The sequence below is a fragment of the Psammomys obesus genome, unplaced genomic scaffold (assembly GCF_907164565.1).
Source record: "Psammomys obesus unplaced genomic scaffold, mPsaObe1.curated_primary_1811, whole genome shotgun sequence".
Classification (NCBI taxonomy): Eukaryota; Metazoa; Chordata; class Mammalia; order Rodentia; family Muridae; genus Psammomys; species Psammomys obesus.
This window is the reverse complement of record NW_026595325.1, coordinates 51,208-73,917: the sequence shown is the minus strand read 5'-3', so window position 1 is coordinate 73,917 and position 22,710 is coordinate 51,208. Positions and strand designations below refer to the sequence as shown.

At 47.0% G+C, this 22,710-nt stretch overlaps 1 protein-coding gene and 1 non-coding gene across 3 annotated transcripts; one reads left to right on the top strand and one right to left on the bottom strand.

The window, feature by feature from the left end:
* Positions 1-1,723: 1,723 nt before the first annotated feature.
* Sars1 (seryl-tRNA synthetase 1) lies at positions 1,724-22,355 on the bottom strand. 2 transcript variants are annotated; one of them, XM_055619207.1, is made up of 12 exons: positions 22,124-22,355; positions 12,841-12,911; positions 11,093-11,173; positions 9,397-9,555; positions 8,363-8,506; positions 6,639-6,794; positions 4,432-4,653; positions 3,782-3,911; positions 3,353-3,510; positions 3,041-3,112; positions 2,353-2,482; positions 1,724-2,099 (listed from the first exon to the last, which is right to left on the bottom strand). In XM_055619207.1, exons 1-12 carry the CDS (start codon positions 22,257-22,259, stop codon positions 1,948-1,950), a joined length of 1,611 nt encoding a protein of 536 aa, XP_055475182.1. In that variant the 5' UTR covers positions 22,260-22,355; the 3' UTR covers positions 1,724-1,947. The 2 variants fall into 2 exon arrangements, with proteins under 2 accessions (XP_055475182.1, XP_055475183.1); XM_055619208.1 differs by lacking the exon at positions 3,041-3,112 and having other exon boundaries at positions 22,124-22,354.
* Positions 18,059-18,189, top strand: LOC129685700 (small nucleolar RNA SNORA70). Its single transcript, XR_008721520.1, has one exon. It is a non-coding gene; the product is annotated as a small nucleolar RNA SNORA70 (small nucleolar RNA).
* Positions 22,356-22,710: the final 355 nt, after the last annotated feature.

Genomic DNA, 22,710 nt, shown 5'->3' with positions numbered 1-22,710 from the left:
CAGGAGTCCTGCTGGCTCTGGAGGACAGTAAGCCACACCCTCCAAGTAAATCAGCCATTCTCAACCTTCCTAATGCTGCCGTTCTTTAATACAGTTCTGCATGCTGTGCTCTCAACCATAAAATCATTTTTGTTGCTACCTTGTAACTGTAATCTTACTGGTTATGAATTGTAATATATTTTTTGGAGATAGGGTTGGCAAAGGGGACTCGATCCACAGGTTGAGAGCCACTTCAGTAGCCTGGGTTTTGAGCACAGGCTGTGTCCTCCCCTCAAAGCCCTGTTCTCAGGGAGTTCAGCAGCAGTGTCAGACTTAATATCCACTTCTTGTGTATGACCTGCAGGGAAGGCCTCTGCCAGCCGTCTTTTCCTCTCTTCTGGTTTCAGGAAGGAGGCATGGGGGAACTACCGACTTTTCTGGGTGTCTGGAGTCCAGCTGCAGCCTACTCCAGGAAACTAGCAAGGTGGAGAGCAAGTCAGCTAGTGCAAGAGAGAGGCAAGAGCTGATCCAGGAAGACCAGAACCTTGTGCTGGAAGGCCACAGGCCCTAGGAGATAGAGTACAGGACTGGGGAGGGCAGCTGTGGAGACCTAGGCCAGGCCAAGACACAGGGCCACCTAGACATTCTTAATAGACTCTGAAGCCAGGCAGACTAGCCTCCCAATCACAGTTCAAGCTGCTTTTCTCCAAACTGAATGTTAAGGTTATGGGAATGTGAATTTCTGCTCCTGAATTATGAATGGGAGCAGCCTGGCTCTTTTGTGCTCTTTCCCAGGCTTTGTTTTTCCAGGACTGAGGCCAATGGGCCATGGAACCTGCCTGGGGGGGGGCAACTGGCAGGCAAGAGAGCCATGGTGGTGACCCTTGTAGGCATCCAGTTTTGATAGGCTTGTCAAGACCAAGGGTAGCAGGACCAGCTCCCTAGCAGAAAACTGAGTACATGGCCTTCTTCCTTGCTTGGTGGCCGGAGTGAGCTAAGCTGAAGGCCTGTCACATGCCAGCTAGGCCAAAATCCCAACCTCTCCAAGTCACTGAGGCAGACCACACCTGGCCAAGCTGCCTCATCCTCCCACTCTGGGACAGGTATAATCACGTTCCCACCCTACCTTCTGGGACCATGCGAAGATAAAAGCAGCACCTAGAGGAAGCACTTTAACCTGCTGGGAGGCAAGCCCCAGACTGACCTAAGGTGTCATTAGAGCCAGGGATACAGATCGCAGATGAAAGGGAGCTGGCGAAGAGAGCCTGAATACCACCTTCCCGGGGTGCAGGTGCCCAGCTATTAGGACATAGTGGGAGTTCTGAGGACTGATCCTGCACCCCTCTGCCCTGCATCTGACATTACAGCAAGTAACTAGCAGAGACAGAAGCTGCTCTTCATGACCATAGCTCCTGCTTTTGAACCTAGGGGCTCTTTTGGATTGTGTGTCAGCTACCACAACCAGCCTTTCTCTTTCCAAGAAGCCCTTCCTAGGGCTTCCCAGGTAAGTGCAGGCATGGCTTTTCCATCATACTGGTCTCTATGCTTCACTACCTTTAGGCAGGAGTGAATTTAGAGAATCATGAGCCTTGTCCTGAAAACTTGTTACAACTCTAGGTTTTCTAAGTACACCTTGCCTTCACTAACACCTTGGCTGAAGGGCTCTCCATTACCCAGAAGAGTCTTATTTGAGCATCTCAGGCCCAGGGAGAATGAGCCCAGACAGGGGAAGAGACTGAAGAAGTGCTCTCCCCAGAGATGCTTTATTGCGTGGCTTCACCAGTCACTAGTGAGGAGACTCTTGGCCCATGCGAGGAGATGGGAACACCTGCTCGGTACACGGCAGATGGGCCCCTCTTCACTGTGCAGTCAGATGGGACGGGGTGAGGAGTGGTTCTCAGCCTCTCCATTCCAGGGCAGGCCCGGGACCCCAGTAAGTAAGTCTGGCAAACTGGGAGGAGGCAGTGTTCAGGCCTCAGTGACCTCCATATTCTGCAGCTGGTTCTCCAGGGTGACCTCTTTTGCTTTCTTTTTGCTGCCCTCATGCTGCTTCTTCTGCTTCTTAGACGGTTCTTGGTCAATGGGTGCCGGCTTCACAAATGGGATCAGTTCCTGGAGCCCTGGGAGGGAAGAGCCCACTGACTGTCACTTCGGTCAAAGCCCAGAGACCTCAGTGAAGAATTTAGACAATAATCCTTTCAATGCAGGGGTACCCACCAGAGAGGGACTACTCTCTTCCCCAGTCTGCATTTAGGATCTGCACGTGACACCCACACTATACTCCCAGCACCATGGGGAAGGCAGACTGTCCCGTGTGAAAACGGGGTACAGCTTTCAAAGGGCCTATCCAGAAAGGTGTGAAGTGGGGTGTACCTGGTGGCATGAATTCCCTCAACCTCTCTGGCACAATGATGCCCTTCTCTGTCTGGTAGTTCTCCAGGATGGCGCAGATGGTCCGAGTGGTAGCACACATTGTGGCATTGAGCATATGCACGAACTCCACCTGGGAAGAGCAGGTTTCACAGGGAAAACTGAGGCCAGCCCTCTACTGATCTTCCTCATGACCAGGAACCATCTACTCAGCCACCATTTCTCCAATCCAGAGGATGGCTTTAACCCATTTCCAACTTTGTAACACTTGAGTTGTTTTTTTTTTTTTAAACTTACTGCCTGTAAGGTAACCCTAGGAAAATTCCTCATGTTTGCATGCGTGACAAGCAGTAGGTTCCAGTATTTTCAGAGGATTTGGTGAGAAGGAAGAAATCACCAGTGTGGGGCCTCCTTTTAACCCATACCGAGCCCAACTTGGGACATATCAGGGTCTAACCTGAGATGTTTATTTATATTTTTTGGGTGGTGGGGAGGTTCTGAGGGTTTTTTGTTTAGAGACAAGAGTCTCACTATGTAGCTCTTGCTGTCCTGGAACATACTATATAGACCAGGCTGGCCTCAAACTCATAGAGATCCACCAGCCAAGGCCTCCCAAATGCTGAGATTAAAGGCGTGCACCACCATGCCCAGCTCTAAAGACTGGGTTTAAGAGAGGAGCTTACAACCTGACCTTCTTGGGCGAAAAGAGGGAAGACACTGCCTCCAACTTGTTCTGTGTAGAGAAACGGAGATTATTCTTTCTCTGGAGTTAAGGAAAACAAAGCCAAAGAGAGAAAAGCTGGAATTACCTTGCAGAATAGAGCTAGGCTCAGGTTTCTGTCTAAAAGAACCCATCCTGACTCAGAGGTCACTTGTGGTGTCTTTTTGGGCCTAGACTGAGCTGATTTCCTCATGCTGGAAATATACACCCCCAGGAATGAGAAACAGAAACAATGTGCCCTGTGCAGTAGGCCTGGTTGCCCACTTCCTTGGGGCTAACTACCTTGTCCATCATCTTCTTGGTCTGCCCATAACGGATTCGGAGCCGGCGAGCCTGGTAATCCGTGCAATTAGAACAGGAGACCAACTCACGGAAGGCGCCTGAGCCTGGAAACCAGGCCTCCAGGTCGAGCTTCTTACTGGCAGCGTGATTCAAAGAGCCTGGAAAGAAACCCCTAGATTTAGGAAGGGGTGGGGGTTGCAGAAGGCTGTGTGCAGTAAGCCTGAAAAACCCTTCACTCCACATCGTATCCCCAGAAGGGAAATCACACCCAGTGCTCATCACCCAAGGCTCCCAAGGGAGAAGGGTGTGATATTTTAATGAAAGTGGGTAATGACTTGAGTGGAAGCTCTCTCCGTGCGGTGGCTCAGCTGGTGAATGTGGTCTGTAAGATGCAGCAAAGGGAGCAGGTAGAGATGAGGGGTCCTGTACCTGAGACAATATTCACAATGTGGTAAGGGATCCCCAGAGACTGGTAGAATTCTTCTGCGGTGGCGATCATCTCTTCAAACATCTCCCATGACTTATTGTCATGGGGTGATGAGTACACAAACTGTTCAATCTGCAGAGGGGGAGCGGAGGAGACAAGGCAGCAGTGAATGGCGAATAAACTAAAGAACTGAAGTGGACATGTTCTAGCAGTGAGCTAGTCTCACAGTACTGGGAGACAGGACGGGCTGGGGTCCCAAAGGAGATCAGTGTTCAACTACACCAGACTGTGACAACCAGGACAACAGGGACAACAGACTATAGAGAGCCGCCATCTTGTGCTAGCTATTGTGTTAAGTGCCTACACTAATCAGTTTGGTGTTCCATCAGCCTGGGGAGCTGGCTCCCACCATCATTTCCTCTCCTCGTGGAGGTCCTGCAGCGTGTAAGTGGTGGAATTGGCGCAGGAGATTTCGGGAGCTTTGCTCTGTGCACGAAGATACTCCATGCATCCTCTAGGCTCTTCCCGCAAAGATGTCAGCAACGAAGGGAAAAGCTGTAACCAGCGGGGCTCTGGGAACACGGATGATGCCCCTCCTGTGACCATCTGGACAGGTTAGGGACAAAGAACCTACCTACTCCCATCTACTCACCTTCTCAAACTGATGGACTCGGAAGATGCCGCGGGTGTCTCGGCCGTGGGAGCCCACTTCCTGCCGGAAGCAGGTGGAGAGGCCAGCATACTTGATGGGCAGGTCCTCAGGCCTCAGCCACTCATCCCGGTGCAGAGCCGCGATGGGCTGCTCCGAGGTGGCGATCAAGTATTTCTCATCATAAGAGTTGTCATCAGACTTCTCACTGCCTTTGCCGATCACCTGCAGAGAAACACATGGTACTGAAGACGGTGGACGATGCCACAGGAAAGACAGTGATGGACACGAAGGATTTTCTGCTTGGGATGAATGCTCAAACAGGGAGGACAGGTCTGTCTAAAAAGGATCCTTATTAGGAATTTAAAAAGAAAAAAGAAAAGAGAAAAACCATGGTTCCTGCCTAAAAACCCAGAACTCAGGAAGCTGAAGCATGAGGACTTGAAGTTTGAGGCCAGCCCGGGCTATATAGAGCACTGACCAGAACACCCTGACAACACCCACACAAAACAAAACAAAAAAACAAGCAGAGAAAAAATCCAACACTCATGAGAACAAGGAATGCAAATTAAGGAGCCTTAAAAGAAAATATTTAACAACTGCAAAACATACAGTGTTATTAAATGGCCACTGCTGGCAGATGTGCCCATGCACTCAACAAATATTTGTAAGTACTTCTGCCAATGAACAAAAACCCATTCTAAGTGCCAGCTGTATTTAACATCAGAGTCAGCTGAGCAGAAAAGCACTGTGAAATTCAACTTGAATCCTCTGGTTGTCCCAGGTATAGGCAGGTGGCACAAGGATTTCAGGACAGTAATCTTGCCTTGCCTTGTGGAAGTTTCTACTCTGCAGCAGAGAGCGGGAGAACATGGGAAGAGAACTGGGAGATCAGCCCACGTTTCTAATTTCCTTTTGTCTAAGCAGCCATTGAAAGGGCTTCTCTTCTAAGCTCCTACTGATAAAGAGTGCTCAGTTTAAATATGCTACACAGGTTTCAAGGGGGATGAGCAAAGGGCTTCTGTTCTACACCGACTAAGGTGAAAGATGCCAACCACATGTGCCTTTTAAAATTGAAATTGGTTGACATTAAAAACCACTGGGCTGGTGAGATGGCTCTGGGGAAAAGGCACCTGTTATCATGCCTGATAACCTGCATTCAATCCTCAGGGACCAAATGGTAGGAGAAAGTTACCGACTGTCCTTCATACCTCGGCATGTGCAAGCCTACCCAATCAAAAATAACTGTAATGATAAACACCAAAATATAAAAGAAGCCCAGACAACTCTGTTGACAGCTAGATGTGATGGCATACACCCTAATTCCAGTACTCTGGAGGTAGAGGAAGGAAAATCACAAATGAGCCGGGACTGCACAGCAAGACTCACAAACAAACAAGCAAACTTGCAAGCAGGACACAGTGGCAAATTCCTGTAACTCCAGTATTCTTTAAAAAAGAGAAAAGGCCACACCTTTTGGTGCAAACCTGTCATCCTTGCTACTCAGGAGGCTTAGGAGAATTTAAGTTCAAGGAGTGCCTGGGCTACAAAACAAATTCAAGGCTGGCCTGGGCAACTTACTGAGAGACTCTGTCTCAGAATAAAGAGGGGTAGGACTGTAACTCGGAGGCAGGGCACTTGTCTAGCATTGGTGAAGCCCAAGGGTCAATCCCCTGCCATAACAGTACTGTGCAGCAAACAGACAGAAAACAAAACCCCCAAACAAACATTTGTGACAGAAATACACAGAAAACCATTCAGGAACATAGTGAGCAAGGGGCTGTCCATCTGTGAGCCAATGACAGAAGCATTAGAAGAAATCAACACCTTAATCTTGGCCACTGGCCTCCAGAACTGCAAGAAATAAAAATAAAAACAAAAAAAAACCATTTCTGTTGTTGCTAGACAAGAAGCACACACTGTCCAGGGAACTCAAGGCCAATCTGGGTTACACAGAGTTCATGGTCAGCCTGATGGCCCAAGAGACCTTGACCAAAAAAGAAAGAAAAAGAGAGAGAGAGAGAGAGAGAGAGAGAGAGAGAGAAAGAAAGAAAGAAAGAAAGAAAGAAAGAAAGAAAGAAAGAAAGAAAGAAAAGTTTAGCAAACTTGCTTCCTTGGTTGTGCTGGAACACCGAGAGCAGTCCACCATGCAGAACGCTGTGTGGAGAACACTCTCGCAGCTTAAAAAGTCAGTCTACCTCATTACTTACCTTGTAAAGCTCTTCATCAAACTGGCTGAGCTGTGCCACTTCCTGCATGACCTCTTTCCTCATGAAGAAGGGGGTGTAAATGGGAGTGTAGCCTCGGCTTCCCAAGGTACGTAGTGCATACTGGATAAGCGCCTGCTCCAGGAACACCAGCACCCCCTAAGGACCAGACACAGCACGGGGATTGAGACTTGTCACCAGCCCAGTTATCTGCCATTCTCCTGCTAGAACCAATACTCAGGCACAAGTGGGCAAAACCCAGGACTACCCAGTGGCACAGGCAGGTCAGTGAAGACCACAGACTACAACAGCCAAGAGAGACTTGTTTTAATGTGTTATTTTATTTAGTTGGTCCATTAAAAACTCGTGTTTGGAAACATTTACAATACTAATTGAACTCAATCTAAGAGATGAAGTTTCAGGGTTTTTTTTTTTTTTTTTTGTTTTTGTTTTTAACAACTCAATACCAGGTGTTAAGAGGATAATCAGTGTAATCAATGTCTGGTCTTAAAGTGTTTACCTACAACTCAGTTTTAGGTGTTAAGTTCTTTGGCTTCATGCAGGGTGCATGTTTTGTTCACTTCACTAATAGAAAGTTCTCTTAATGCTGGGATGGCATCTTAGTAAGATGGTAGAAAACTGACTGTTGCTTTTTGCCCAAAAGGATTCTTTTCCTAAGCTGCGTAATGACCTGTTTTGCTTTCTTCTGTCTACGGTAACTGGTATGTACTGTTATTTGGAATTGGCATGATGAGAACCTCTCTAATTCAATTTCACTCATACAAAACAGAAGTACCCAGGAGATTCTTAACATCCAAGGCCAACAGCACTTCACCTGGGCACCCTGTTTAGAGAACTATCTGTATCTGTAAGAGACTCAAGTAGCACTCAGGTGGGCATGGTGGCACACTCCTAGAATCCCAGCACTCTGGGAAGCAGAGGCAGGTGGATCTCTGTGAATTCAAGGCCAGCCTGGTCTACAAAGTGAGTCCTGGACAGCCAAGGCTACACAGAGAAACCCTGTTTCTTGAAAAACAAAACAAAGAACAAACAAAACAGAGATTAGCACCTGGGAGGATGAGGCAGCATTGATGTGAACCCGGAGCCAGCCTGAGCTATTTTATTTAGTGAGACGTTGTGTCCCAGCTCCACCCCATCCCCATGAAAACAGACCAAAGTAAAAGGAATTGTTCAGCCAGGGAGCATGGATGGGTGTTTTTCTGTGTGAAGTCTTAAAACACCAGACTCATCTGTAAATGCAGCATGTGTAAGTGCACGACATTTACAAAATTATTTTACCTTTTCCTTTCGGAAGAATCCCCTGCATTCACATGCCCTCTGCCCCAGTTAATCTGTGCCAGCTGCCTCCACCTACCACTGCTCAAAGCATGCTGGGCCTATCAGACCGCAGGCTTATCGTACTGGGTTTCGATTCTTTGTTACTTGTCTGACTGTACAATTACACTGAGCTCCTCAAAGGCAGAGACTGTTCTGATTCAGTCAGCAAAACATATTCATTATGAAGGATCACTGAGTGGCTTTTGTTCTTCGGAATCCGGCTAAGTACTCTCTTGCCTCAGAAAGAGAATCGCATCTAATTGCTACACATTCACGGGCAGGCATCGGGTACAAGTGGAGGATTTGTGAGCCTCTTCAAGTATGATTACGATTTTTGGTATTTTCTTTTTAACTTCCTTCTTTATTCCCTACTGGTTCCCGACTCTTACCTTCAGGAAGTACCCTCGACTACCAGCCACCACGGCTCCCTTTTCGCCTTCAAAGCCATCCACCATCACCACCAAATCCACATGGGAATACTTCTTTCTGACTGTACAATCACCCCAAATGCGCTCTACTTTGTTGTCGGCATCCTGAGGATACAAAATGAGATGATATGTACAGCGAAGAGCTGTAGAAACCTTGAGTGCATCAGTTAAACCCCACAACAGCTCCGGGTCTCATGCACAAGCAAGGAGGAAGAGAATTTGCTACCCAAAAGACAATAATTTACGAACTCACAAAAGCAGTTGTCAGCAAACTTGGAATCTTGATTTGCTCTGAGACCTACAGTCTATTCTCTTTACCCTTTTAAACGGGGCCTCAAAAATCCTGCACAAGAACCCGCCTCTGACAATCAGCATCACCTGGGGTACAGAGGAGAATGCAGGACTTTCTTTTGTGGGCTCTCATTGGTCTCTGAGCCACATGAGGGTGGGCTCCGGGCCCTGACCTGGGTCTGCTCAGACTCCAAGGCCTCCACGTACCCCAGCCGGCTGTGAGTTCAGTGTTCACAAGGGAATGAATGAAAGAGGCACAGATGGGCCCCGCCACTGCCGGGGTGTCTGGGAACAAAGGCTGGGCTCAGAGCAGCTTTGTGCTGGGGGAAGCTCCCGCTCAGCAGGAAACTTTTATCATGCAGATTTCCCTTCAACCTGCAGCTTCCCAGCGGGGTGTGGGTGAGGGGTTAGGTTGATTTAGCAGATCCCTCCCACAAGACTTACTGCAACCAGGGGCAACACGCAGTGGAGGACAGCGGAGGACAGCGGCCTCATTTAGAAGAGGCTTCTGTGCCAGCAGTCTCCTCCTACCTGCTGTCTCGGCCACTTCCCAATCAGGCAGGGATCTGACTCCCGCAATGCTCAATTGGTGGGCAGAGGGAACACACAAAAGCAGGCTTTCCTGACAGAGCCAGTGTTGTCTCCCCGCCTACAGGCCTGGCAGCCAGGGAGGGGAGGCCCCTGCGTAGCCGGGCCCCACCTACCTCATCGTTACTGATGGGCACAGAGGGGTGCAGAAGGTTTCCAATCTCCCGCAGGCTCTCAAACCGCTCCGCCTCCAGCTTTAAACGCTCTCCATCACACTTCTGGATGGCTTCATCAATGAGAAGTCGGACTTTTTTAATTTGTGAGACTTTCAGGGCCTGCAGAAGAGCAAGCCAGACTCCTGTACAGAGCACACTAGCCTGAGGGCAGGGCAGCCATAAACTATCAGCATCCTAACTGTTGTCCTCTACTGACAACCCTCCTGGTAGCATTTTCCATTTTCCACTGGACGGGAGGGATCCAGTGGAAGGGATAGAAGGGATCATAGTTGGGGCTTAGAATATGCTAGGCAAGCACTCTATCCATGATAGCATTTTTAAAATGGACACTCTATCCATGATAGCATTTTTAAAATGGACACTCTATCCATGATAGCATTTTTAAGCTGGGCAGTGGTGGTGTACACCTTTAATTCCAGCACTTGGGAGGCAGAGCCAGGGGGATCTCTGAGTTGGAGGCCAGCTTGGTCTACAGAGTTCCAGGACAGAGAAACCTTGTCTTGAAAAACCAAAATAAAATTAAAAATAAATAAAAGCGGGGAGGGGAGGAAGGAAGGAAGAGGAATGGTACCCTTCACCTCCTGATCCTAGCAACTAGGAGGACTGAAAAAATCCAGGCCACCTGTAATCCCAGAATTCAGTGGGTGGGAGAAATCAGTTTAAACTTGAATTATATAGTCTGAAGCCAGCCTGGGCTCTAATGAGCCCTGTCTCAAAATAACAGTAAGTACTGAAAATGAATGCATTTACGTACAGGTTGAAATCCTAGCACTTGGGAGGCAGAGGCAGGCAGATCTTCATGAGTTTTAGGACAGCCAGAGCTATACAGAGAAAACCTATCTCGAAATAACAACACAGAGCAAAATAAAACAAACCAGAAAAACAGAGATTGATTCCACTGGGCAGACAGCCTGGCCTTAGAATCCTTGAGCAGATTCCTTTTCTTTGGGGGGAGAAGGGTAGAGAGATGTAGACTGCCCTTCCCAGAACGTCACATACTTAGAGCCCAGGAGCTCAATCCCACGGCTGAGATAACTTTCCTTTAGTTTGTACGCCTAATTTTCCAGATTGAGCCAGTTTAGCACTCTAATACCTATTCCCAGCCAAATTTCTCTGGGAAGATAATAACTTTATTAGGGGCAAAAGACTCTGTCTTAAGTTCATCTTATACCCTTACTGCAGAAGTTCAAACTGTGCTCTAATTTCCCCGGGGAGCCCTTACCAGACCAAGCTAGACAAATGAGATCCTAGCCCCGCACTCCAAACACAGCAATGTTGCTTTCTGCTTTATACTCTTGCTGTGTGTTCAGAGTTTCAAGGAACAGTCCATGGACAAAAACAAAAATTACCACCGTGAAACCACAGCTAAACTGCAGTAAATTGAGGAATTCCTTGCCTTTGTGAAAGCAAATAGAAAATGGAGCTAACATACGCCAACTAGGTCGTGCCTTTTCTTTGCTTCCCCTTCACTTCCCACTACATCTATCATCTCAGGTACAGAGGATAAAAAAGGCAGGTAGTCCAGCACAGGAATTCAAGGCTTTCATGCTGCTGTGTGGATTCAGGCCAGCTCTTCCTGTCTGGGAACTAGGTTAAGGCAGGAACACAGTCATTTTAGAAACGGACAGAAACTTACAGCTAACGTTTCTGCCTTGAGGTCATCGAAATTCAACACATCCTCTGGGACGGACTCATCATCTCCCACTGGTTCTTTTTTCTGCAGGGAGAAAGAAAAGGCAATTTAATTAAGAGTAAAAAGATCTGACTTTTTTTTTTTAAGCAAATACCAAATTAACACACCATGTAAACTAAACAGACTGCATCACATTTAGTAAGCTGCGGCATGTAGGAACATTAGTTAATGGAAAGCCAGAAATCAGTCTCAAGTTCTTATCTATCACTTCCTCCTTGGACGGGTCAATAAATCTATCAGGTGAGAGAATTAACATCATGAAAGTGAGAAGAGCTTTTCCTACACACAGAACAGTAAAAAAAAAAAAAAAACAAGAATGTGTTTGAAATGTTCGTGAACTACAAGGCACCTGGGAGACAGAGGCAGGAAGATTGCTGTGAGATCAAGACTATCCTGGTCTATAGAGCCAGTTCTAGGCCAACCAGAGCAAGACAATGCCTCAAAAGAAAAACAAAACAGAAAAAAGCAGGCCCTGACAAGGAATCTTGTTAACATTCAAGGAACAACTCAGCAATAGGCTAAGAGTTAAAAATGGATAGAAGGAAAGAAAAAGAAACTAACAGTCACAGCAACATGATGAAATGCAGGGGGACCCCCCACCTCCGATTCCTGTACTCTTTATTTGTTAATGATGATGATCTACCAGATCACCATTTCTGATACTGACACACAGTTAAACACGTAGCTGGCACAGTCTGTGTAGAAGATCCAAAGAACACTTAGGTAGGGGACACATGAACATAAAAGTGTTAATGACCATGGGATCGCTGACCGGTAAATGATTCATCATCGTGTGTCGCATAGGAATAAAACTTTACTGATATCCCCCTTCACAGCTGGAAGCATAACAAAATACTGTCAAAGGATGCAAGCTATCAAGAAGTACAATGTGCCACAATTCCAAGTCGGACTTTATGCTGCATTCTTTGCTGGCTCATGCCCATGTATGAATGGCAGGACACCTCTTCTGGTCTCCTTGGACACTTGCATACGTGTGGCATTCACTCATAATGAAAGTCATATTAAAATGTTCTGAAGAACTAAGCTCAGAAGCGGACTGCTTAACAAGAGGCGGAGAGCATGTATGTGCTCCTTTCAAAGCAGGAGTGCACGAAGACAAAGGCCTCTCCAGCCAGGGAGGGAGGGGGAGCCTGTCTGCCAGCACAGGCTGGGCCCAGATCAGCAGTGGGAAGGATGGCTTCTTGGCAGCGGAAGATGAAGCCACCACAGAGTAAGTGGGAGCACCTCTTTGTTCCCTCCTTCCCTTTTTGGTTTTGTTTTTTTTATTATTTTTAAAAAAGTTTCTGTTTGTTTTTCAAGACAGGGTTATTGTGAGAGTTTTGGCTGTCCTGGAACTCTGTAGACTAGGCTGGCCTCAAACTCAAAAGAGATCTGCCTGCCTCTGCCTCTGCCTCCTTAGTGCTGGGATTAAAGGCATGTCCTGCAGCGCCTGGCTCCTTCCCTTTCTATTTAAAACAACTTCTTAGCTGGGCTCTGAGTTGGAGGCCAGTCTGGTCTACAGAGTGAATTCTGGGACAGCCAGGGTGACACAGAGAAACCCTGTCTCAAGAAAACAATAGATAGATAGACAGTCTCCTCAGTGAAAAAAATTCAGCATCATAGCCCTTAGACACAAGATTAGAACTAGTTAAGAACAAGATCTGCTCCAGCCCTCCAGCCTGTTCTCTTACCTTCATTTTCTCACCAATAGTTTTGCTGCATAAGTTCTTCAGCTTGTTCAAGTTGTCTGCCCGAAATCTGCCTAAAATTGAAAAAGCCAAAAATATGTCAAAGATGTGCATCATTGAGATACTCCCTGATGATAGCCCCTCCCCCAAACGCTCTATGCTATGTCTTAAAGGCTTGGTCTTCAGTTCTGCAGAGCTGGACTGGACCAGGCAGAACCTCTAAGAGGTGGGAGGGTCACAGATTACTACATCATGCACCAAGCCCAGAAGGAAATACTTTCCTCTCTTTCATCACAAGGCAGGTGGCTTTTTTCTTTCTTTCTTTCTTTTCTTTCTTTTTTTTTTTTTATGACAAAGTGTTGCTGCACAGCTTTGGATGGCCTAGGACTTGCTGACAGTCCTCCTGCCTCTGCTTCCCAAGTGCTGTGATTACAGGCAGGTGTCACCAAACTTGACTTCTTCCACCTTTGTTTTTGTTGTTCTCTGTGTAGCCCTGGCTGTCTTGGAACTCCATCTGTAGACCAGACCGTCCTCCCTCTAACACAGGGACCCACCTACCCCTACAGCCTGTGAGCTCCAATTAAAGGTATACACTACCACACCCAGCTTTTCCATCTCTTTGAGTCTTCAGTTAACACTTAGTAACAAAAAGCTGACTAACCCAGTGCTGATCTCTGCTTTAGACTTCTAAAGTTTGTTGACAGAGACTGGCGACAGTAGGGTATCCCCAGGATTTGGTGACAAGAAAAAGGCCACTGTGGGGTTGAAAAGTATCAGAATCTGGGCTGGAGAGATGGCTCAGAGGTCAGGAGCATATACAGCATCTGTAGAATGTTGGGGGTTGGTCTGATGCTATGTATTCTAATGCCAATTACTGGCCCCCAGTAAATGGTTGCTGCCCAGATGAGTTCATCCTCGTTTATACTTTTCTTTGTTATGTAAACCTTGTTCTACCTAATTTAGAGTTGACTGGTTAATAAAGTTACTGATGTCTGTAACTGGGCAGAAGAGAAGTAAGCAAGATTAGGTTCCTGGGCTTGTGGGCAGAGAGGGACCACAGAGTCAGGAGAAGAGAAAGGAGAAGATGTAGCGAGAGAGGAAGCTGGAGAGGTCGCCCAGGGACAGTATGGACCATGAGCATATGGTCATGAGGGCTGGCCTGATGGACCAGAAGCAGTCCAGATGAAACATATGGCAAGTAATACTGGGATACATGTAGCTGCAAAATAGCTTAGGGGGTTGATATCTGCCCAGTTACTGTGCCTTAAAGCCTTTATTAATCTAAAAGGTCTCTGTCTCGATTATTTGGGATTTAGCTGGGGTAGAGAAGCCCTCTAGAGTCTAATTTCCCTTCTCAACAGTACCAGGTTTAGTTCCCAGCACCCACACCATGGCGCTCACACTGACTGTAAATCCAGCTCCAGGGAGAGCCAATGCTTCTGGCCTCCAAGGGCACCTGCACTCACATTCACATACCATCCCATAATAACATGAGCACGGGCACACACACACACACAAAATTTAAAATAATACACATAAATCTTGTTTTTTAGGGACTATAACCTATATATCACCACAGAGCAACACAACCAAGCCACCTGGGAGATAATTCTCAGAAGCCTGTCCAATTATCTTAAAGTTCATTTAAAGGAACTATGTGATGCTTTTTCCAGCTGATATTTATACATACAAAGAGCACTGGCTGTTTATTATATTCAGTGGGCCTTGCTTAAGTTAATGAGTAAACCCAAATCTGCTTATTACAATCAAGTCATATGCAAATCCTGACTTTGCTTCTTCTGTCCCAATCTTTGTTTCTTGCACCACAGCAGATGGTTTGGAAGCTCCACCAAGAAAGACAATGGCCAGGTGTGGTCACTGACTTGACCAACACAAAGCCCAACTCTACAGTCACAATGGAGACAGGTCTGCGAGTAGTAGCACCTATGATAATCACACACTTGGGGGGCTGTGGTGGGGTTCAAGGCCAGCCTTTAGTTTGCTCACAGGACACCAATTCTTACAACTAGTTTGGAAAACCGCTTTACAGTATCTACCACAAATGCAATTTTCACTCTTGGATACACACACTCAACAGAAATGAATGCTAGTGTCTACACAAGAGTGGACGTACAGGAGCTGGAGAGATGACCCCATTGTCAAAACCGTTCACTATAAAAGACCCAAATTCGTATCCCTGGGAGCCAGTGGCCAGCCAGTACAGCCCAATGGTGGGCTCCAGTTTCACCGAAAGACCTTGTCCCAAAAAATAAGCAGAGAGAGGGACAGTGGTGGCATTCGCCTTTAATCCCGGTACTGGAGAGTCAAAGGTACAAGGCCAACCTGGTCTACAGATGGCCAGGACTGCACAAAAAACCCTGTCTCAAAACAAACAAACAAACGAACGAACAAACAAACAAACAGAAAAAGCAAGTGGAGAAAATTCAGTGTGGTGAAACACACCTTTAACCTCAGCATTTGGGAGGCAGTTAAAGGCCAGCCTGGTCTATATAGTGAGTTCCAGGATAGCCAGGACTACAGAAATCCTGTTTCAATAAGCCAAACCAAACAGAAAACCTAAGAAACATACAAACAAAACACATACACACAAAAAAATCTAAGTGGAGAGTGACTGAGATACCCCAAACCTCTGGCCCTTCACATACAGGCACACATGTACACCCCCACACAAGTACACATATGTACCTTTAATCCCGGGCAGAGGCAGGCGGACAGATCTGAGTCTGAAGCCAGCTACATAGCCTCGGTCAGCCAGGGCTACATGGTGAGGCCGTGTCTCGAAGAGAGAGGAGTGGAGCAGAGGGGAGTCCAGAGCACACTCAGCAGCTAAGGCTCAGTGAGTCACAGCGGGCAGCAAAGGAGGCTACACACAATATGGAGTAAGTCACAGAAGTAGAAGAGAGGACGAGTACTGTGACAGGCTAGAGCAGAGTGAAGGAGGAAGATGGGAAGCCAAGGAAGACTTGGAGGCATTTTATGCTTTAGAGCTCATGGCCCACTGTGTAGTCTCTAGTTATATGAGAATACCGAGCATTTGAAATGTGGTAAACCCTAAATGAAACTGTGTAAAACACCCACTAGATTTTGAAGACTTGTAAAAGAAAAAAAGAAAAGAATGTAAACTATTTCAGTAAATTTAAATATGGATTAATGTAGATCTTTTTTGTTTGTTTTTTGTTTGTTTGTTTGTTTTTTCCCCAACATAGGGTTTCTCTGAGTAGCCCTGGCTGTCCTGGACTCACTGACAGAACTCAGAGACCATCCTACCTCTGCCTCCCTGAGTGCTGGGATGACAGACCACTGGGCCCACAACCAGGGTAATATAGATCTTAATGTGAATACACTAAAAACATACTTTTCATATTTAATAGGCCTAAAGAAGACATTGAGGACACCAAGGTGTTTAGAAAAATCTATACACTTTGTACACTGTGATGTAAGGGAATGAAGTGGCCCACCACACCTTCCATCCTGCCTCTGATAATATCCTGGACCCCTGGAGTGAAGAAAAGTTACCACTTTTGTTCTTGCTTCTTGGGATTGTTGACTAGCTCATAGTGATAGAGAATGACAAACAAGTGGTATATCCAGAATGCTGGCAAAAATGGCATGTTTCTGACTGACCAGATAGGTCCGCTCAGCTCTATGCTGTCTGTGCACAAGCTTGAGGTAAGAGACCTTAGCAGGACTTTCTTGGATCACCTGAGGCTCGCTAAAGGCACCTCTGGCTCTTTAGCTCCAGTCCTTTATGTTTTTTGGAGTCACTGTTGCATCTGTGACTCAAATCCTAGCGTTTCGTTATTTTTGTGAGCCAAGAGTGCAAGACCTAGGCCTGCAAATCCAAGGGTGAGATCAGCATGGCAGAAATCTGCCTCTAAGCAGGACCAGAATCAAAAGGAAAGCTGTTTGAAAGCTCTTCTAAAGGTTGGGAAAACAAAGCTCAGCGCCAGAGCCTGTCTTCAATTGATAATAAAGAGGGATCTCACTCTCCGGAGGGGATGCACAGTCCATTCCAAAGGACAGAGTCCTTGTGGACACACAGAAATCAAGCAGTCTGGAGGCCGGTGAGACAAATGCCCCCAAATGTGGCCTTGTTCCATGGCTGTGAATTAAGAAGCAGAAACAGCTGCTCAATGTGTGGAGTTACAGTGTGGTCGTTACAGACTGCTGTGTTCTCTGTCAAGTCCTGTTGGCACCTGCAAGTCTCCCCAGCGACCCATGGGGCCAGTTGTTAACACTTGCTCGGAAGCTCATGACCCCTATTGGGACGCATATCTGAGCGCTTCGTTGAGACTGGTTTCAAGTTCTTGCCGCCACCGACAACGGAAGAACCCCGTCTTCCAATGTGAAGTTCAAGACGCGAAAGAACTGCAACACAACATGTCAGTGCCCAGCATCATCAGCCAGGGGCTCCTGTGATCCTGGCTACTTGGGAAGCTGAGGCAGGTAGAAGTTTAAGGCCTGCCTGGGCTGCGGGGTGGGTTGAAGGCCACTTGGAGTCCTCAGGGAGACCTTGTTAAAAACAAACAGTATCTTCAGGGCTGGAGGGATAGCTCGACAGCTAAGAGTGCTCCCTGCTCTTGAGTAACTCAGGTTTGGTTCCCAGCACCCACAGGGCAGTCACAATCACCTGTAACTCCAAAGAGACCAGACACCCTCCGCCAGCTGTGCACATGCATACACTTACACATAAGATAAATATTTCTAAAGTATCTGTGTAGTGGATTTTAATTTAGACCATGGCTGCTCTGGTAACAGATCACATCCAAAGATGTGTGATCTAGAATACAAACACACCTTTAATGCAGGAGACAGAGGCAAGCAGATCTGAGTTCAAGGCCAGCCTGGTATGGCAAGTTTCATGTAAAGAAAAGCCCAGGTCTGGCCATGGTGGTACATACCTTTAATCTCAAATAATGAAGGTAGTAAAGTTAGTTTGTAGAAGGAAGCACCCAATTTTGAAAGTGATGTCTAACTGAATGGCAGAAAAAGTGATGAATCAGAGAAGATTTGACAGAATGGGATACGCCCAACTCTCATGAGAAGAGAGGGGAAAGGGAACCTACTTAGGGGGCAATGAGAGAGGAGGAGGAGAAGGAGGAGGAGGCTGTTTTACCGGGAAGAGTTTTACAGAGAGAGGTTGAAGGCAGAAGGAGTCAGAGAATGAGAAGGTGCCAAATTGAATAAGGAGTCTGAGCCAGAACAGCTGAGTTGAACCAGCAAGATATCTCCCATCACAGGGACCTGGTATGAAAAGCTGAGAACAGCATCCTCCTTGGCAGTGTATGCAGTCTGTGGCTTGCTGGATTGCTCTAAGAGAAAGAGTTATCTGGTAGATATTCATGTCTCTGATCTCATGATGTCCCCAGTCTAGAAGCCAGACAGGTATGCAGAGTGCATTGTTAAGCCTCAGGGTACCGTGGCCAGGTTCACACTGGCCAGATCATCATGAACATCAGCACTATCTTGCAGAATAAGGCACGTGTGATGGCACAAGTTCAAGCTCCCTGGTTGCCAGAAGATCCACATCTCAAAGAAGTGAGGCTTCACTGTGCTTAATGCAGGTGATAAAAGACCTGGTAGCTGAGAAGCAGCTTAACCCCCAGTGATTGGTCCCTTATAATGGCAGGCCTGCACTAGTGACAGCTTCTTCTGTGCTGTCCCACTCCATTAACCGTGTTCATGAATGACTCTCACATCCGATCAAGAAACAAAACACTGATTTCTCTCCCCTTAAGAAAAATAGTAAGAAGGCTGGGAACGGTTGAGTGGCTCAGTACTGGCCTAGCCTGTTGAAGGCCCTGGATTTAATACTCAGCCCGGCAATAAGAAAAATAATAATAATTTTTAGAGAGCTGGAGAGATTAGAGGGCTCAGAGGTTAAGAACACTGGTCCTGAGTTCAATCCCTAGCAACCACATGGTGGCTCACAACCATCCATAGTGAGATCTGGTACTCTCTTCTGTTGTGCAGGCACACATGCAAGGCAGAATAATGCTGTACGTATAAATAAATAATCTTAAAAAAAATTTTTTTAGAAGTGCTAACAGCCAGGCATGGTGCATAGAGGCAGGAGACTGTTGATTTGAGGACAGAATGGGCTATAGAGTAGAGGCCTGTCTAAAACAATTAAAACAGAACAATCTTCCATACAGAATTTAAAGTACCCTGGACCCAGAGATCTTCATACATTCAACAAACCTTTATCACACTCTTACCAAGGATGAGGTGCGCTGCTGAGTACTGGAATATCATGTATATCTGCATGTGTATACATGTATGTGTTTTAAACAATCTCAGGAGGCCTGTTCCTAGCACCAACAAACCATACTAAAAATCAAAATGTAAACAGCTCATGTCAAAGTTCCACATCACCAAACTGAAACTATTTCCTGTTTCTGTCTTCCCAGACTTCACTACAGAGAGTGAAGTCTGAAATGACTGATGGCGGTGGTGGTGGTGGTGGCAGAGAGAGCCTTTAATTCTAGCCCTTGGGAGGCAGAGACAGGCCGATCTCTGAGTTCAAGGTTAGCCTACTCTACAGAGTGAGTTCCAGGACAGCCAAGGCTACATAGAAAAACCCTGTCTGGAAAAACCAAAAAAAAAAAAAAGAAAGGGAAAAAAAAGAAAGAAATGACGGATCTGCTTTTTGCCTTTTGTTTCTACTTTCTTCAACCAGACTCTATAAAGCCAACCTCTTCTGCTCAACTCATTAAAGAACTTAACTGTCTTAAAGAATGAAGTGTCGCTGGTTGACAGTTGGGTGTAGCGGCTTTAACCCAGCATTCCAGACACAGAGGAAGGTGGATCATCTGAGTTTGAGGACAGCCAGGGCTGCAATGTGAAGTTGCAGTTGGGACAGTGGCAAATAAAATTTAAAAAAACAAAAAGGCACAGCTGTGTATAAGATGCCCGGGAGACTGCGGCAAGGAGGCTGCCAGTCTGAGGACAGAATAGGCAACACAGCAAGAACCTAGCTCATAATGAAACAGACAAACAAATGGAGGGTTATGCATAACTCGAGTCCATGGCAGAGCACTTATCTAGCATGTACTGAAACCATAGGTTCAAACACTATAAACACATACACACCTTTAAGCCTGGTGTGGTGGTGCATGCCTGTGATCCCCAGTAAGAGGCAGGATCAGTTTAAGGACAGCCTCACTCAAATGAACTAGATGAGACCCTGTCTGAAAAAGTATAATATCCTTTCCCCGTTATATTCACTTAAAAAAAATGTTTATTTTTTTTTGTCACCTACCTCTCTCCAGCTCCCCCCAGGGCCCACCCATCTGTCTCTCTCCTGCCTTAAAGGCCTCTTTTTTTATAACTGTTGATGATTTCTAGTTTAATTAGTACTCACCACCTTTAAGGCCAGGTGTGGGCGCACAGATCAGTATTCCTGGCAGAGATCAGAGGGTGGCTTGGGACCATGAGGTAGTTCTACACTAGCCTGGACAAAATTGACAGACTTCACCTCAAAAACATATGCTCACTTTTTAAGTTGTCCTTTAATATCTGTCTATACTACTGATCCCTAAAGAACCTTCCAATCATCTCTTCAGGTAAGGGTCAAAATTTCCCAGATGTGAATGTTATATACAAGTGACCACTAACATTTGAAGTCACATCAGCTGCTGCTAATGCTTAGATGGATACAGAAATCTTGATGTTCCTGATTATGATTCAAGACAAGGTGCTCTGAACGTCTACCTGTGTGTTTTGTTTTTGAGGCTGGGTCTGCTGGCCTCGAAACGCAGCTCCTCCTGCCTCAGTCTACCTTGTGCTAGGATTATGGCTGAATGTCACCAAGTCCAGCTCAGAATATTCTCTTTCTTTCTTCTTTCCAATCCAGGATCTCACTATGTAGCTCTGGCTGGCCTGGAACCCAGTATGTAAGACCAGGCTAGTCCTAATTCTCAGGTCTACCTACTTCTGCCTCTTGAGTGCTGGGATTAAAGGCAGGCAACCCCACCTTTGGCTTAGGATATTTTTATCTTAAACAAAAGAAAATGGGGAAAATTTCAGTTTGGGGCAATTCAAAACTTTAGATTTGTAGACTTTAGATTCATTGAATCACACAAACTACCCTATTAGAGCACCTGAAACATACAGAGTGAATACCCAACTGAAAGGTAAGCAAATACTTTTTTAATACCCAAGCACATTTAAAAAAAAAAAAAAACAACCAAAAAACAGCAACATCAATGTCCCCAAAAGATAACACTCAGCTGGGCATGGCAGCGCATATCTTTAATCCCAGCACTCGGGAGGCGGAGGCACGGAGACCTCTGAGCTCGAAGCCAGCCCGTATACAGAGCAAGTTCCAGGACAGTCAGGGCTACTACACAGAGAAACCCTGTCTTGGGGGTGGAGGGGGAGACACTCTTGTATCGCGACTGCCTTTGCAGTGTTCTGTTACAAACCAGGCTCTCAGCTGGTTGCAGACCTATTGCATCAGACATGCAGAGTCACATGTCACTGACAACATCCGGTCTGCCAGGTGATCACTCCAGAGGTACACTTGGAGGCAGAGGATGCCAGGGCTTCTTTTAATTTCATGAATGATGCTGGGGTCACTTCTACTCTGCCAATGTCTCCCCCCCCCCAGGAAGCTACCACAAATCACGACCATCCTCAGTAATTACCAGCTTTTTCTTGCCTCCAGCACCCCGGGGTCCTTTCTATCTGACCCACCACGGAAAAGCCTGATTCTTAAAAAGTATGCCCACAGGGTTAGAGGAACGGCCATCCCTAAAGCTTGGGGATCACTGCATTTACTAAGAGCACACCCCAAAGTCCCCAAATGGTTCGAAAGGAATGGAGTAAAACTGCAGCGCTGCAGATGTCACCCAATCTGAGATAGCCGCCTCTGATCCCATCAAAACCGAAAAGACCACGCGGGCTTTGCTGAGGATGAGAAAAATACTGGCAAAGACCAAACTGTCAGGAAAAGAAATTCCCACCCCAACTAAAACTCCAGCTCCGGCTGGCTTGTAGCTACCCAAGGGCCTGACAGCTCTCCCTGCGCGTGCGCGCTGCCCCTTCCAGAGGCACAGTGGGTGGGCACCACGCGCGGGGAGGGATCGCGGGCCGCGGGTGCTGTGGAGAGTGGGACAAGCCCGGTCTGCAGCCTGTTCTAGGGAAAGGCAGAGTTGGAGCCAGCCAGTCCCGAGAGCGTTTGACAAAAGCTCTAAGCTGTGGCCCTCTGAAGCGATGTCTGCGTTCAGGAGTCCAGGGATACCGCGAGCATCGAGGCACTTACATCGTCGCCACTCACTGTCTGCCTTCACCAGCTGGTCCACCAGCCCCGGGTCCTTGAAACGCTTCTCCTGCGTCTCTCGAACGAGGGCTGGGTCCCCTCCTTTGTCCACCCGAAACAAATCTAGGTCCAGCACCATCCTTCTGCTTCACGAGTTAACCCAAGGACCGTGCCGCAGGAAACAGCCGCAGGAAGCGGAGGGTGAAGGACGCACTGCGCCTGAGCGCTGACCCGATCTCGCTGCGCAAGCGCGGAGCGGCAGGACAGCGTGCCGACCCGACCGGAAGCCGCCGTGTTGGGTGGAGTCGGGAGGAAGCCGAGTGAGCTGGGAAGGGCGTGGCCTGCTGCCTGGGGTTTCCCCTCTTGAGCGTCTTTCTGTAAGGCGGTGGGAATGTCTCACTTTCCTCTCGGTGAAGGGCGTGTCTGGGTGTGGACAGAAGCCAGTGCGCCTTGCAGGGGCGTCTAGCTTGATACCAGAGGACAGCTACATGTTTTATTCACCCGGTTACCTTTTCGTTTTGATGCAGGGTCTCACCGTGTGGTCTGAATGACCTGTGTCTATGTAAACCAGGCTAGCCTTCAATAGGGTG